At 35.1% G+C, this 15,616-nt stretch overlaps 1 protein-coding gene across 1 annotated transcript in view; it reads right to left on the reverse strand.

Annotated features, from left to right (window-relative positions):
- Positions 1 to 58: 58 nt before the first annotated feature.
- The window catches only part of LOC125280425 (vacuolar protein sorting-associated protein 13A-like), a 33,874-nt gene continuing 18,316 nt past the window's right edge, over positions 59 to 15,616 (reverse strand). Inside the window, exons 19-27 of the mRNA XM_048210964.1 lie at positions 14,820 to 14,895; positions 14,504 to 14,667; positions 14,372 to 14,417; positions 14,138 to 14,261; positions 13,933 to 14,047; positions 8,860 to 8,945; positions 4,622 to 4,745; positions 4,137 to 4,211; positions 59 to 1,371 (exon numbers count right to left, since the gene is read on the reverse strand). Of these exons, the coding sequence (XP_048066921.1) occupies positions 1,324 to 1,371; positions 4,137 to 4,211; positions 4,622 to 4,745; positions 8,860 to 8,945; positions 13,933 to 14,047; positions 14,138 to 14,261; positions 14,372 to 14,417; positions 14,504 to 14,667; positions 14,820 to 14,895 (858 nt within the window). The 3' untranslated portion in view covers positions 59 to 1,323. The remainder of the gene's footprint in view (positions 1,372 to 4,136; positions 4,212 to 4,621; positions 4,746 to 8,859; positions 8,946 to 13,932; positions 14,048 to 14,137; positions 14,262 to 14,371; positions 14,418 to 14,503; positions 14,668 to 14,819; positions 14,896 to 15,616) is intronic.

A 15,616-nucleotide genomic window follows, 5' to 3' on the forward strand; every position in this document is an offset into this window, starting at 1 on the left:
TATACATTCATATTCCATAAAACAAGTCTTGCATATTCATAAAACACAGCCACTGAACTCATAGTTTAATACTTTATTTTACCTCAGTATGTTTACTAGCGGTTGAAAGCTGTAATGTAATGAATGCCTTAAGTGCCTTTAAACTGTAATGTCTTTATCTGCTTTGATAATATTTATTAAACAAGGATATACAGCTATATGTTGTTACTCATTACAATTCAAATAAAAAAAAAATAAATCAAACAAAATTTCAAAATACATTTATTAAATGTGCATAATCAATTAAAAATGACAAGAAAATGTCATGCATTTCTTTGCCTTTAAAGTCAACATGATATCGCATTCACAGTTCTGCTTTCCTAACCTCATGCACTTCCGATTAAAATGAAAAATATATATATAATAAAAATGTTGAATGTATGCAGATTCTTGTGCAAAAGATGCACATTTTGTCCCAGAAATCAGATTTATTAGAGCCACCTGGAAACTTGATGTATCCCATCAACTTAACACCATTTGCTTTTATTGCTGTAACATTTCTTATATTAATAAACCGCATTAACTATTGGCAAGAATGACTAAAACAGACACTAAACAGCTATTGGTTTACATCATTTACAGGTTGCCCACAAGGCCTTGGTGACATCAGGGTCAATAAATAGCATCGATTTTGATTTCATGTGGACTTTAATGTCAAATCATTTGACATTCATTAAGTAAATTGACAAAAGCTAATATTAAAGGTTGCATATTTGTTCAATAACGCAAGCAGTCAAACAGCCATCGGGTTTTACTGTTGAGCTGGAGAATCAATTAAATAGACACTGAATTTCATGCAAAGCCACGTTAAAAAATATCCCTGCTCTCCTGTACATACAGTAAGAGATTACCATTTTCAAACATTCCTGGTCATTTTTGTTTAAACACCCACATGTAAAGACAAATATAATATACATACAGTGTATTGGTCTTTATTAATACATTTATAAAATTTACACTTTAGTGTGACTTTTGATAAGAGACGTCAGACTTGCACATGGTTCGAGTGGCTGAACTGCGTGTCGAGGCACATCGTAAAGGACATAATATGTAAATGAGCTTGGTGTTTACGCAAATAAGGGATTGGACAGATTGAGCTCTGACAGCGGGTGAGGACAGAGAGGTACAGGTGTAATGTAAACTCAACACACAAACACACAGTCTAACAGTCATTTCCGGCGTGGGTTTTAGTGGTTAGTGAATGACCGTTGCATTGTGGGTATAATTTAAATTGGCACACTGCAAAAGCAGCATAAAGAAGGCACACAGCAGCTTCAACTGTCGTTACTTCGGCAGACTTTCCCTGGCATCTTCAAGCTTGGCAAGAACCCACTGAGAACCACAGAAACACATCATTAAAATGAGTGCATGGGTACAAACGCTGATGAGCTTATTTCATCTACAGGGATCTGCAAAACCATTATCTGTGGCAAACAAAACATCTGTGAAAAAATGTCAGTCCTTTAACTCCTCTGTGTACCTTATTGGTCTTTTTTGATCCGGCTGAGAATTTAAAATTAAGAATATATACTTAATATTAAGTTTGTTCAAAATGCCTCGGGCTTCCCCAAAACATTGCCAAAAATAATAATTTCAATAAAAAGATTCATGTTGTGTTGAAAGACAGATTATAGTAGTAAAATGTATATGTTGAATGTGTTAAATAAAATTATTAATCTTTCCTTGCTGTGACGAGGCGGCTTTTATGTTTAAATAAATGCCAGATGCAGTTTACTGTATTACCAAAATAACAATAAAAACAAGGAAAAAAAATATGCATAATGCAGGACTTTTAATTATAAACAAGCCCCAAATACTCTGGGACTCTTATTTTGAAAGGTCTCTTTGCCAGCTGCTCATTCAAACTAGGGCTGTTCAACGATTAATCACGATTAATCGCATCCAAAATAAAAGTTTGTGTTTACATAATATATATGTGTACAGTGTATATTTATTATGTATTTATAAACACATACATATACATGTATATATTTAAATAAACTAAAAATAAAATATAAAAATCAATAAATATTTATATATATCATTTAAATTATATAAACATATACATGTAAATATGTTTTAAATATATACATGCATGTTTATGTGTATATGTATATAAACACAAAATAAATATGCATAGTACACACACATATATTATGTGTAAACAAACTTTTATTTTGGATGCAATTAATCATGATTAATCATTGAACAGCCCTAATTCAAACATATGAGGGAGATAAAATATGCACTCTTACAGTCTTCTACAACAAACACCCTAAAGTAAACAATATCATAATTCATCAACAGTAGATCATATGCAATTGCTTGGCATAAATGAGCAGTGTTGACTTCTCAATTTGAACGTGCAGCGCTCACATTTAACGCTCTGGTAATCTTCTATCATTTTTGACTGAAAAATGTTATGTTTTGTCATCAGAATGGTACGAAACTTGGTAACGGTTTTGGCACTTGCTATGTGAACACACAAAAATAATGGACATTTTTCAAAAAGGTTAAATAGTCCTGAAAAAATAGTCACACTTGTACTGTGTGCGGTCAAAAATGACGAAACAAATTTTTTTTTTTTGAGATATCAAGCTCAAATTTGGAACACAACTTAAGATTTATGGCTTTGATTTTCTCGTAGTTTTAGGGTAAAATGTGTTTTGGTAAATAAATAAATAAATAAATAATTAATTATTTTTTTTTTTTTTCATTTTTCAATAAACAGCAAAATCAGGACCAAAGTACGCACATCACTGGCAAAAATATAAAAGATGGCTGATCAAAGATGGCTGCTCAACAAAAAAATATTAATAAAAAGCAGAAAAAAGTCAGCACACCAAAACTCCAAAAATAATTACATTTTTCGCTTATTTTTGGAGCTTTGGTGTGCTGACTTTTTTCTGCTTTTTATCATAATAAACAAAATTCAAAAAGTTCACTTTTAAAAATGTTTTTACTTCAGCAATAATCTGCCAATTGTCGTCTTTAAAAAGCTTCAAATCATTCAACATTTATGACAGTTTAAGTTGGAAATCCTAAAATCCCCTAAAAATAGAAAATATTAAATAAAAAACATCAAACTAAAATATAGTACATTTACTTATGATATTTTGACCTTAAATGTGATCAAACTAAATGTAAGCGTTTTTAAGGACCCGCGAGGACCCTGTTCATGATCTTGAGTGGTGCAAAGTGATTAGGGTCGCAAAGGAGCAGAAAATTTCCGGAAACTTTCCATGGGAAGTTATCCTGGGGAATTTTGGAAATATTCCAAGAAACTTAACAGGACTAATATGGGAATTAAAGGTAATGATTTGGAAATTTGGAGTAATTTATACAAACAGTATCATATACAAACAAATATAAACATTTTGTTTGGTCATAAGCAGACATGCAAACTCATTTGAAATGTACAAATGAACTATTTAAAAATGACATTTTTGACTTTGATTTATTTGTGAGTTCAATTCTTTCATTTAACATCAAAAAAGCATGAATGTTGAATTAAATAAACATTCTCTCAACTGAATTTGCATTAAATCTGGTTGTTTTAAATAAAGGTTATGCTGCAAGATGTTTTTTTAAACGACATTTAAGTTATAGGCTATCCTGCAATTTTTCAAGTTTCCAGTTTATTCCTATTGCTTCCCATAAATTCCCTTATATTCCTGTTAAATGATTAGTGAACTAATCCTTGAATTCCCATATATTTCCATGGAAAGTTTTGCAACTCTAATAGTGATCCTCACATTTAAATGGAATTTGAAAACAAGGCAGTGAGGGATAGACGTACAGTCCTTATGATGACACGCGCTGTATAAAGGTCCTATTTTTCACAACTCACAACTTTTCTAAGTGTTTGATGGTGTTTTTCAGAAAGACGTTTCATCAGCTGAATGATGTTGTGAATCAACAGCACAATCCATTGAGCACACTGTATTCTCTCCCTCACAGCCTCATCTCATTCCTGTCAAAAATTAAATATGCCGCTACCCTGATTAAGGTTTACTGTGCCCTTTGTCATGAAACGCTAACAGTTCATGAACCAACTTCCAGATTTAGTTTACAGAAGCAAAAATGTGCAACTCTACCTTAGCTAGCTCTGGGGTTTTGAAATTGATGATCTTCCCAAACTCTTTGGCATGAAACACTGACTTGACTCGCTCCTGTGAAAATCAGAACAAGATCAATGACGTCTTCATCAAAACAAGAGGAATCCTTGTTTGGGAGGCGTTTCAATTGCATCAAACATGTCAGGCTGTGATATTATTGGTTAATACTTTTACGTTTAATGCTTTGACTCCGCCTACGTGGCCTTGCTTACATCATCAGAAAAGAAAAGTAACTGACAGACAGTACTGAGTAATACTAGTGAACAGCTTGTACGTAATATAGGTTATGGTTATGTTTAGGGTTGGGTTCAGGGTTAGTATCTAGTTACTATTGTAAGTGCATACTATAAAATAAAGTGCTACCAAATAAACATTTTGGTCTGTAAAATAACATGCACAATAAGACCAGTGATAATGATTAAGTAAATAAAGCAGTTCTATAAATACACATAATGATGATGTACCTTTGCTTCTATCCGCAGTCTCCTGCCCTCCACGATCATGGGCGCTTTAGTGAACTCATCAAAGAGATACTGCCACTCACACGTCAGCTGACCAAACGTGCCCTTAGTCACGAAAAATATTCCTCTGCGAGAGTAAAATCACACATTAAATATGATAGAACAGCACATTTATAATCATACGACTACATGTAATCACATGCATTTTTACATTGTTGGAAGAAAACGTGTGCAGTGCTGTGTGGCTGATTATATCTGCTGTATTATTGCTGTATCATAATCCTTAAAAACACAATGTGGCAAAAGTTTATGTGCCCAAGTGTAATATATGGGGGTGTGGGAAAGTTTAATATGACTGAGTTTAATATTATTAGTATGAGCAATATACTTAACGCTTGCTTAAAAAGATGAAAATCCTGTCATCATTTACTCCAAACCCACAAGAATTTGGCTAGTTTTCAAAATGCAAATGAAAATATTTTTAAATGAAAGCTGAGAGATTTCCATTGAAAGTCCAGGTAACCAAAACTTAAAGATCCAAAAAGGTCATAGAGGCTTCGTAAAATGAATCTGTACGAATCGAGCCGTTTAATGCATGTCTTGTGAAGAAATATGATTGCTTTATATGATGAAAAGATTCAAATGAATGTATTCACATAAACTGTAAGCACATACATACACAGAACACATCACATGGTAAACACAGACACTTGTGCATATCATATAAATCTGTTCATCATACACAGCATTCACGTCTCTTCAGAAGACTTGGATTAAATCGCTCGATGAGGTGCATGACGCCTGAATGAATCCAATCTGATTTCAAAGCTGTAAATTAGCATACACATTGAGGCACTGTGCATAATATTTGGATTCAGAGGTTTACATTGCCTAAATTATTATTTAAGATATACACCACCCCTTTAATCGCAGTGAAATACTTTTATAAACAGGGGTTGCATGTAAACTCAAATCGATCTCTCAAAAGGTATGAATTAGAGATCCACTGATACAGTGTTTCTGCACCGATAGCGATTACTGAGAATGACATCTGCTGATGCTGAGAGTTTGGTGAGAAAACATTGAGATTTTTTTGTGCTGCGATTCAAAATTTTTTATGCTGTCAAATGCTTGCTCTATAAACAGTAAGATATATGAAAATATCACAATACACAGTATTACATAATTCAAATTAATAATGATTCATTTGTAAATATTTCAGATGGGCCTACATGTCAACTTTTCTTAAGGAAATCTCTCCCAACTAAAACTAAACTATACAGGGAACCCTCTCATTTGGTACATTACTATAATACAAACCCGATTCCAAAAAAGTTGGGACAGGTAGCAACAAGAGGCCGGAAAAGTTAAATGTACACATAAGGAACAGCTGGAGGACCAATTTGCAACTTATTAGGTCAACTGGCAACATGATTGGGTATAAAAAGAGCCTCTCAGAGTGGCAGTGTCTCTCAGAAGTCAAGATGGGCAGAGGATCACCAATTCCCCCAATGCTGCGGCGAAAAATAGTGGAGCAATATCAGAAAGGAGTTTCTCAGAGAAAAATTGCAAGGAGTTTGAAGTTATCATCATCTACAGTGCATAATATCATCCAAAGATTCAGAGAATCTGGAACAATCTCTGTGCGTAAGGGTCAAGGCCGGAAAACCATACTGGATGCCCGTGATCTTCGGGCTCTTAGACGGCACTGCATCACATACAGGAATGCTACTGTAATGGAAATCACAACATGGGCTCAGGAATACTTCCAGAAAACATTGTCGGTGAACACAATCCACCGTGCCATTCGCCACTGCCGGCTAAAACTCTATAGGTCAAAAAAGAAGCCATATCTAAACATGATCCAGAAGCGCAGGCGTTTTCTCTGGGCCAAGGCTCAGTTAAAATGGACTGTGGCAAAGTGGAAAACTGTTCTGTGGTCAGACGAATCAAAATTTGAAGTTCTTTTTGGAAAACTGGGACGCCATGTCATCCGGACTAAAGAGGACATGGACAACCCAAGTTGTTATCGGCGCTCAGTTCAGAAGCCTGCATCTCTGATGGTATGGGGTTGCATGAGTGCGTGTGGCATGGGCAGCTTACACATCTGGAAAGGCACCATCAATGCTGAAAGGTATCTCCAAGTTCTAGAACAACATATGCTCCCATCCAGACGTCGTCTCTTTCAGGAAAGACCTTGCATTTTCCAACATGACAATGCCATCACATACTGCATCAATTACAACATCATGGCTGCGTAGAAGAAGGATCCGGGTACTGAAATGGCCAGCCTGCAGTCCAGATCTTTCACCCATAGAAAATATTTGGCGCATCATAAAGAGGAAGATGCGACAAAGAAGACCTAAGACAGTTGAGCAACTAGAGGCCTGTATTAGACAAGAATGGGACAACATTCCTATTCCTAAACTTGAGCAACTTGTCTCCTCAGTCCCCAGACGTTTGCAGACTGTTATAAAAAGAAGAGGGGATGCCACACAGTGGTAAACATGGCCTTGTCCCAACTTTTTTGAGATGTGTTGATGCCATGAAATTTAAAATCAACTTATTTTTCCCTTAAAATGATACATTTTCTCAGTTTAAACATTTGATATGTCATCTATGTTGTATTCTGAATAAAATATTGACATTTGAAACTTCCACATCATTGCATTCTGTTTTTATTCACAATTTGTACAGTGTCCCAACTTTTTTGGAATCGGGATTGTATTAAAGGTTAAAACAGATAACAGAGCCCTAACTATATAAACTATACAAACTACACTATATATTCAACTATATTCAATTTATTTCAGATGACAGTCACACTCAGATAAAAACTGAGATGTATATTTCAAATTGCACATAAGGTAGTTTTTATTAAAAAAAAAATTGTCTTCATAACATATTTATTCAAACATACATAAATAATGAATGTAATTAAGTTTTTAACTAATGAACTGTAAACACTGGATAACTTTTCTGAGCTAAAAGTAATGTTATGTGACGTCGTGCACAAGTTGTTTTATTGACATTTTTCTGTGATCGAAACACTGATTTAGCGACTGCATGAGACATGATACATTTTAGTAAGTTGAACAATATCTTTAAACATACCTTTATTTCAGTATATATCTTGTAGTAAAGAGGAATAGATGACTGACACTTGAACAGAGTTGGCTACAGCGATGTCACGCCACATTAAAGGGCGCCAAATGGACTGAATTTTGAAAGCTGATGAGGCTTTGTTTCTTATCAAAAGTAACACATCACAAAGCTCTTTGTGATTATTGGATGGGAGTGCACTACAAATAATGTCTGGTGAAGGGAAAAACGCGCAACTGGCAACCCTGGCTTGAACTATGAGCGATTAGAACCTGTGTTAACGACGCTAATTTAATGCTTTAAAGTGAGACAGCCCTAAATTGTACACAAGAGACACTTTCTTCAACCACACAGCAACCACCTAGAATAGCCTAGCAACCGCATAGCAACACCCTAGCAATGTGCTTAAACATGTTAAAAACCTGCTAATCTATACATCTATTCAAAATTCTGGCTTTTAAAACTACTAAACTAAAACTTAAATCTGTTTCAAACTTAAAGCCTTAAAACCTTTAAACTCAAAGCTGTTAAAACTACTTCAAACTTTCTGGCTTGGCTTTCTCAAGCCAACATATCTAGTTTTTCTTTAAAGTGATGTTATAGAATCACCTTTGACATTTGACAAATTCTACACGAGAGACACTTTCTTCACCCACTCTGATGTGTTATTTTCTGCCCTCTTTTGATTGTCAGGATAATCGGCTGTTTTTAAACAATTGTTAAATAACTCATCAGTGCATCCCTGGCATGAAGCAAAACAATGGTGTCATGTTTTATCAGTACTTGTTAGGGCTGGGCGATATATCGCATGCGATTCTCACGCGCATTTCGTAGTTGCGCGTGAGATCGGGTTCATTATCGAAGTCGATTCATCTTCGATACTGAACGCGATTTTGCGTGGCTTGTCCGTGAACTACGGCTCTGTCTATTAAAAGGCGCTCCATTTGAAAGCAGGTGATGGCGATTTAGCGGTAATCAGGGAACCGGCTTTACTGACGAAATGCGTGTGACAATCGCATGCGATATATCGCCCAGCCCTAGTACTTGTGTATGCTTAAAACCAACATGCCCCTTCATCTACATGTGCTTATGTCACATATTGCTCATGCAAAATGAGGGGTTTATATAAATTCACCTACCTTTTAGTGATCATCAGGAAATCTGATTCGTTCACCTTAGCATGAGCAAAGTACCTGTACTTGGCAAACCGTCCATTTTCAATACTCTACAAACCAAACGGAGAAACCAATTAATATAAAAAATAAATAAATAAAAAAAACAACAATCCTGTGAACTTCTATTTTCTGTCCACATCATGTGCTGACATTTGAGGAGCAGAAATGGTGATGAGTGGACATAATGACATGAACATAACTGATGAAAAGACACAGAGTGGCAACAAAACTTCAAAAACATCATATACCAGTTTTTAACTGTAAAATATGTTAGTTCTCAGTGTCTGTGCACTTTCACATTGCCTATTTGAACGCGTTCTGGATGCAAGAATGCAAATTTTCCAGAATTTCCCTAGTAAAAAGACTCTAATTTAATGCAAAACCTAAGCAAAGGTTGAGTCACGATGTTTTCTAGAAGACTAAAGTCTCAGTACACACCCCTGCTCCAGCGCAGGGTTTACTTTGTGCATGCGTGCCAGTTCATTTTGCAATGCATAGTAGGATTGATGGGTGGTGGAATGGGTTAATGATGAAAAATGCACTTGGAAACAAACTTTATTCAGGAAAAATGACAGATGAGGGTGTGAGACAAAACATCTGAAGGAATAAAACCAAGATTCCTAAGCATAAAACAGCAATATTTACATGCACTTTTTATCAGCCGCACACTAACTACTTAAACATTGTAAATTACTCAGATTCAGATGCACATTACACAATCAGACTGAATTTCTATTAAAAGCGATTAAAAGGACACAAATGTCAGTGTATTTTCCTCGTCCTCATCAGAGTCAGAGCTACTCCACTGAGAGAGGGCCGTTCTGCGCTGTAAACATGACAAGAGAGGAGAGCTGCGGTCAGTGAACACCAGAACAGACGCTGAGCCACTCCACTAACACTACTACATCTGACGCTATATCTGCAACTCTCACACGCTACACAACATATCACAGAATGATCTGTTTGTTAGGTCAATGACTGCTGGGAATTACATTAGTATTGGTAGTAAGTGGACTACATAATGATTTGACTTAATTTCATATTTTATCATTTATTGATATATTAATTGATACTATTTTTAATATAATTTTATTTTACTGTACACAGCAGAATCCCCAGAGTTAAATTAGCTCTGCTTAGAGAACATATGGTCCCTCTCTACATAGAGTTAAAATATCACTGAAGCAGAGTTAAGTTAATGAGATAATATGCTGTTTGTGGAGTTGTTTAATCAGATCTTAAAGAGATTTAATGTCTTTTATCTTCAGTTGAGTTAATCTGGCTGGGAGTCAGTTGTAGTTCTTGTGTTTCTCTTCAGTGATTCTGCTTGTTAACAGCAGGTGTTCATCACTAATGCTCAATCATCACTTAATTAATCACTTAATTATCTCATTAACTTTAACTCTGCTTCAGTGTTACTTTAACACTATATAGAGAGGGACCATATGTACTTTGAGCAGAGTTGATTTAACTCTGGAGATTTTGCTGTGTATTTATAAAATTTATATTTTTGGTTAAAAAACATTTTTAATATAAATATTTTCAATTAAAAATAAATAATGTTTTAATTATATTTTTAAATTATATTTAAATTATATATATTTTTCAATTATATTTTTAAATTATATATTTTTTTATATTTTTAGAGTGTATTAGCGCCTGCCCCCTAGTTCAGGAAGTATTTTTTTTCCATGCATTTTTCCCATAGGGATTTTAAAATGGTCTGTGTTCAGGAGGCATGAACCAAGCCAATCAGCTACGAAGAGAATCACAACACTACAAACTTTCATTTGAAGCAAAACATTTTTTTTGAAAATCGGTCAAAAAGACAGAAGTACAAGACTGTGTACTTAACAGTTTTAGTGAGGGAAAGAAATACAATCCCATGAAGCACTGCGAACAGAATAATCAAATTAAAAACAATGGAGAAACATAAAACTACTCAAGTACAAATATTGATTTTATATATATATATATATATATATATAAACAATATATTTTAAGTTTATTTCAAAATATGCATATATATATGCAAACATTTCAGTATTTTGAAAGTGTAGGGAGACTGACTCGATTACATCAATTGCAGTGCTTCATGGGAGTGGGTGGAGCTAAAGAGTTCTTTTGGCGCATGTTGATTTTTTTAACTCTTATTGGTGTAATTTTCTGTAGAGCATCATGGGTAATGTAGTTTTTCACCAGGAATTCCACTGTTAAACACAATAATTCTAAAAATAAGCTGAGATAATGTGGGCTGATGACTTCAGCAGAAGCAAATAAAATTGATTAACAACCTCATAGCTCACAGTAGGCCTGTCTTTAAAGGTTTAGAAGTTATCATTCAAAATCAATTTCCCTAAGGAGAAAATGAATGGAGTTTTTACTTCCTGAACCTGACTGTTGCACTCTATTAACGAACACTTAAGCCCAAAGTATACTTCACGTTTTACGTATACGCGAGGGTCCGCGTACAGTGCATGTGAAGCAAATTTCGTCACCAAAATAGTATGCACCATTTGATTTTTGTACTTTGTACGCACGGGTTGCACATGAATTTACTTTGATGCATGGAATTTGTTTTGTACTAGTCAGTTGTTCCTCATCGTTTCACAGTATAAATGAAACTAAAGAGATGGAAAAACAACAACAACAAAATTCCGGAGACTGCAACAACAACAGACACAGACACTTCTGTGAGGGGTTATGAGATAGCAGCAACTTTAGTTTAAAAGAATACAAAGACATTTTTATCTGTCATATTTTTATCAGTCATAACTTCTGGAGAAAAACAGCACAGACATTGGACAAAGATATTTTAAAACTTTCCAGAGTGCACGTGTGTGAGCACACAATCAAATGGAGTATACTTTGAAAGGCTACGCGTTTGACTGTAGTGTAAAAAAACAAAGTACACTTTGGGATTGAAGGGAACAGTAACGATTCAGAGTAAATGCAAATGCTCATCTGGATCTGTAACAAATGTCAATAAAGTTTTAATAAAGGATCTGGCATCCATAAAGTAGCTTAATAGCAAAGTTTTACTCATGCATCCTGTAGAATCTCTCTGCCACCTGCACGTCTGATGTTAAAATTACAAACCCTTGGTGGTCCTTGTTAGTCTTTTTGCTTCCTGTTGTGTTTTGGATGCTAGGCTATATTGCTTCCTAACTAGTTTAACCAGCAAGACTTCCTTGGTCAACCAGCGTCACCAGAAAGACTGGTCTGTTGAACAGATTCACCAGCTTCACGGTTTGCTGGTCCACAATCTAGACTAACATGAAACCAGCACTAACCAGCATAAACTAGCCTGGACAAGCATGAAAATTCATGTTGGTCTAAGCTAGTTGTTTAATGACAGCGGAGGGTGTTTAAGATAATGGCAAAAATAATCAGAATATACAGTATATAAAAATCAGATATATATGTTAATATGTACTGTATATGTTATACGTATATGGGTAGCTGACAAGGATATATTATCAAGAGGTTAAGTTTAAATACATGTTTAAATAAATAAATATTAAATATGTACACTACTGTTCAAAAGTGATAAAGACATTTTTAATGTTTTTTTTTACTTTTAGATTTATTTTTTAAATAAATTTAAAACTTGCTATTCATCAAAGAATCCTGAAAAACTGTTTTCAACATTAACAATAATCAGAATTTTTTTTTGAGCATCAAATCAGCATATCAGAATGATTTCTGACAGATCATCTGCAGTGTTGGGGGTAACGCATGACAAGTAAAACGAGTTCAGATTAATCAGATTACTTTTTCCAAGAAACTAGTAAAGTAACACATTATTTTTATATTTACAACTAAATGTCCGAGCTACTTTTTCAAATAAGTAACATAAGTTACTTTGTTTTCTCATTTATTGACTGACAGCCCTCCTGTCCCCATGTTGAGAGAAATAAAGTGTGCGCTGTGTGAACATGATGGATAATGTAGTTCTAGACTAAATGTGAGCATTTACTCATCTCACTTGCACAAAAACAGATTCAGCATTCCTTAAAATGAATAAAAACAGTAAAATGCAAACTCAGAATATTACGCAAACCAAACCTCCAATAATTAATGTTAAATAATAGAAATATACTTTATGTATTTAATCTGAATTAATTTGCTGCTGATCTAATTCAACCATACTAATAAGCAAAAATGATAAACATCATGTTTGTGTTTCTTTTCTTTGTTTTTATTGCTTAAGTAAGAGTGTTGAACTTTCTTCTCATCTGTGATCCAGAACTGCAGTACGGCTGAGATGTTTGTTTGTTTGTTTGAGCTGCGCCCTCCACTGTACAGGTGTGAATTTGCATTTCCTTCAGCCTGAGGCTTAATTATTTCACTTTTGGTGTCAAAGGGCCTTTACATTTGCAAAAAAAGAACAAACAAACAGCCCAGCCCAGATGAGAAAAAGTAGCGTAACGCATTACTTTCCATAAAAGTAACTAAGTAACTCCCTTTTTTTAGGGAGTAACACAATATTTTAATGCATTACTTTTAAAAGAAGTTTCCCCAACACTGATCATGTGACACTGAAGACTGGAGTAATGATGCTGAAAATTCAGCTTTGATCACAGGAATAAATTACATTATTACATTAGAAACAGCTGAAATTGTAATAATACTTCACAATTTTACTGTTACTACTGTATTTTTGATTGCATAAATGCAGCCTTGGTGAGCAGAAGAGACCCATGATTCAAACGACTCTTGGTCTGTAGTTTATATATCTCTCAGTGGTTGTATATCAGATGTTTACCTTGTTCAACCACCATTTAGCATTTTTACAGTTTATTTAAACAGTGCTGTTGTTTAAACTTTAGTAGAAGTACAAAAAAAACTAATACTGTAATATGTAATTATTTTATTCTATAAATTGTTGTTTTGAATTGCACTCCAGGAGGCTGTTATCCTGTCATGTCAACTGCCCATTTCTGTTGTCTATTATCATGTGTATTCCTATTATATTTGTCATTTGCCACTATCTTGAACAGCAGGAGTGTGATGGCAGGAAGTGTTAAACGTCACCTGCAGCATCTGGCTGCCGATTCCCTCTCTCTCCTTATACGGCCGGATGACTCCATCCTCATGGATGAAACGAGGAGGACGCAAACTCTCCACATCCTGAGACGTCTCTGCGGCTCTGAATTCAAATCATGCCAGAAAATGCGTCACAATCATTGAATACACTTTCCCAAACAATGCACTCAGATACATAGACACGTTCACACACCTTTTGATGCCTTGAAAGGTGCTGCTGGCCATGTCAATGATGCCCCCTGTTGGTCTAGTCAGAGCTCCAACCAAGCCTTTGCCCACACCCTTAAAGAAACCCGCCGCTCCTTCCTTTTGAGCTCCTACAGGAACACACACACACTCATGACATGCCTATTAAGCTGAACACACAGGTAAGCTGACTGTTGACACTGAAATACTGATAGATAACCAAACAGCTCTGTAGCTTTACCTTTAATTGGTTTAGTCACAATGCCAGTGATGCCGCTTACAAAACCCTGTGTGAAAGTGATCATATTTACAGACAGCCTTCACACACAATCCAAATAATTTTATTGTGTTACAATTACAATTGTTGACTCACAGACACCAGTCCTTTCCCTCCTCGCGTCAGTCCTTCTCTCAGTCCGCTGGGCTGCTTGTTCATGGCCTCGCGTCTCTTCTGCTGGTACTCCTCATCCATCGTCATGGCGGCCACACCTTTAGCCATTGCTCCCGTGATCCGAGACGCCGCTCCTGCCAGACCGCCTGAGAAGAGGATGACAAAAAGTTCAGAATTTGAGTGGAAGAACTTTGCTGTTTATTCTTGATATGAACCTCATGTGACCACTTTTGTTTTTCGATTTAAGTCTCTGAATTCATAACTTTTTAAAGATCACTCACAAAAAGAGAGTACATACCCACAGCCCCTCCAACCAGAGCCTTCACCCCGAGTGCCATCCCTTCCACAAACTCCTCTGGTCCCTGTATGGCACCCTGACAAACACAAACATACACACACATTCATTTTGTATGCAAAGTCACCCGAGTTTTTTGTTGTGCATCGAGGGATTTATTCAATAAATGTGTTTCCATAGTAGTTTATGCACATGTCAAAATTATCCGCCTCAACTGAGCGCAAACGTTTTATGTGCATTTTTATTATTTATGCACATCTTGGCGTTTCCATTCAAAATTTGCATAAATAGGTGGATGGAAACAATGATTAAGATACTATTATAGTTTTTTATATCTTAAATTTAGTTTTTATTTTTGCATTTTAATGTTAATTTGAACGTTTTAGTTGTGCATTTTTGTCATTTTTATACATTTTTTATTAGTATTTTTTGTAATGTCTATACTGTATTTTTATTTATTTATTTCAGTTTTAGTTTTAGTTATTTTAGTACATCAAGTTAAAAAAAATGAAAATAAGAAATGTTTCCTTGACAAGATATAAAGTAAAATATCTAGCTTCTGCCAGCTTCTATATTCAATGTATGAAGAAAGAAACACCTCTCCCAGTTCAAAACTACACTACGTCCTACAAGGTGTAAAACGAGAAAGAGAAAACACTCAGCAATGGTGTTAACTGATGAATCTGCTCATGGTTTGTCTTAAAGCATATTAAAACACCACATAGACATATAAACAACATTAAAAACTTGATTTTCACCACAGGGGGACTAAATATAATAATCTTGCTCTCCACACAGTG

The sequence above is a fragment of the Megalobrama amblycephala genome, linkage group LG12 (assembly GCF_018812025.1).
Source record: "Megalobrama amblycephala isolate DHTTF-2021 linkage group LG12, ASM1881202v1, whole genome shotgun sequence".
NCBI lineage: Eukaryota > Metazoa > Chordata > Actinopteri > Cypriniformes > Xenocyprididae > Megalobrama > Megalobrama amblycephala.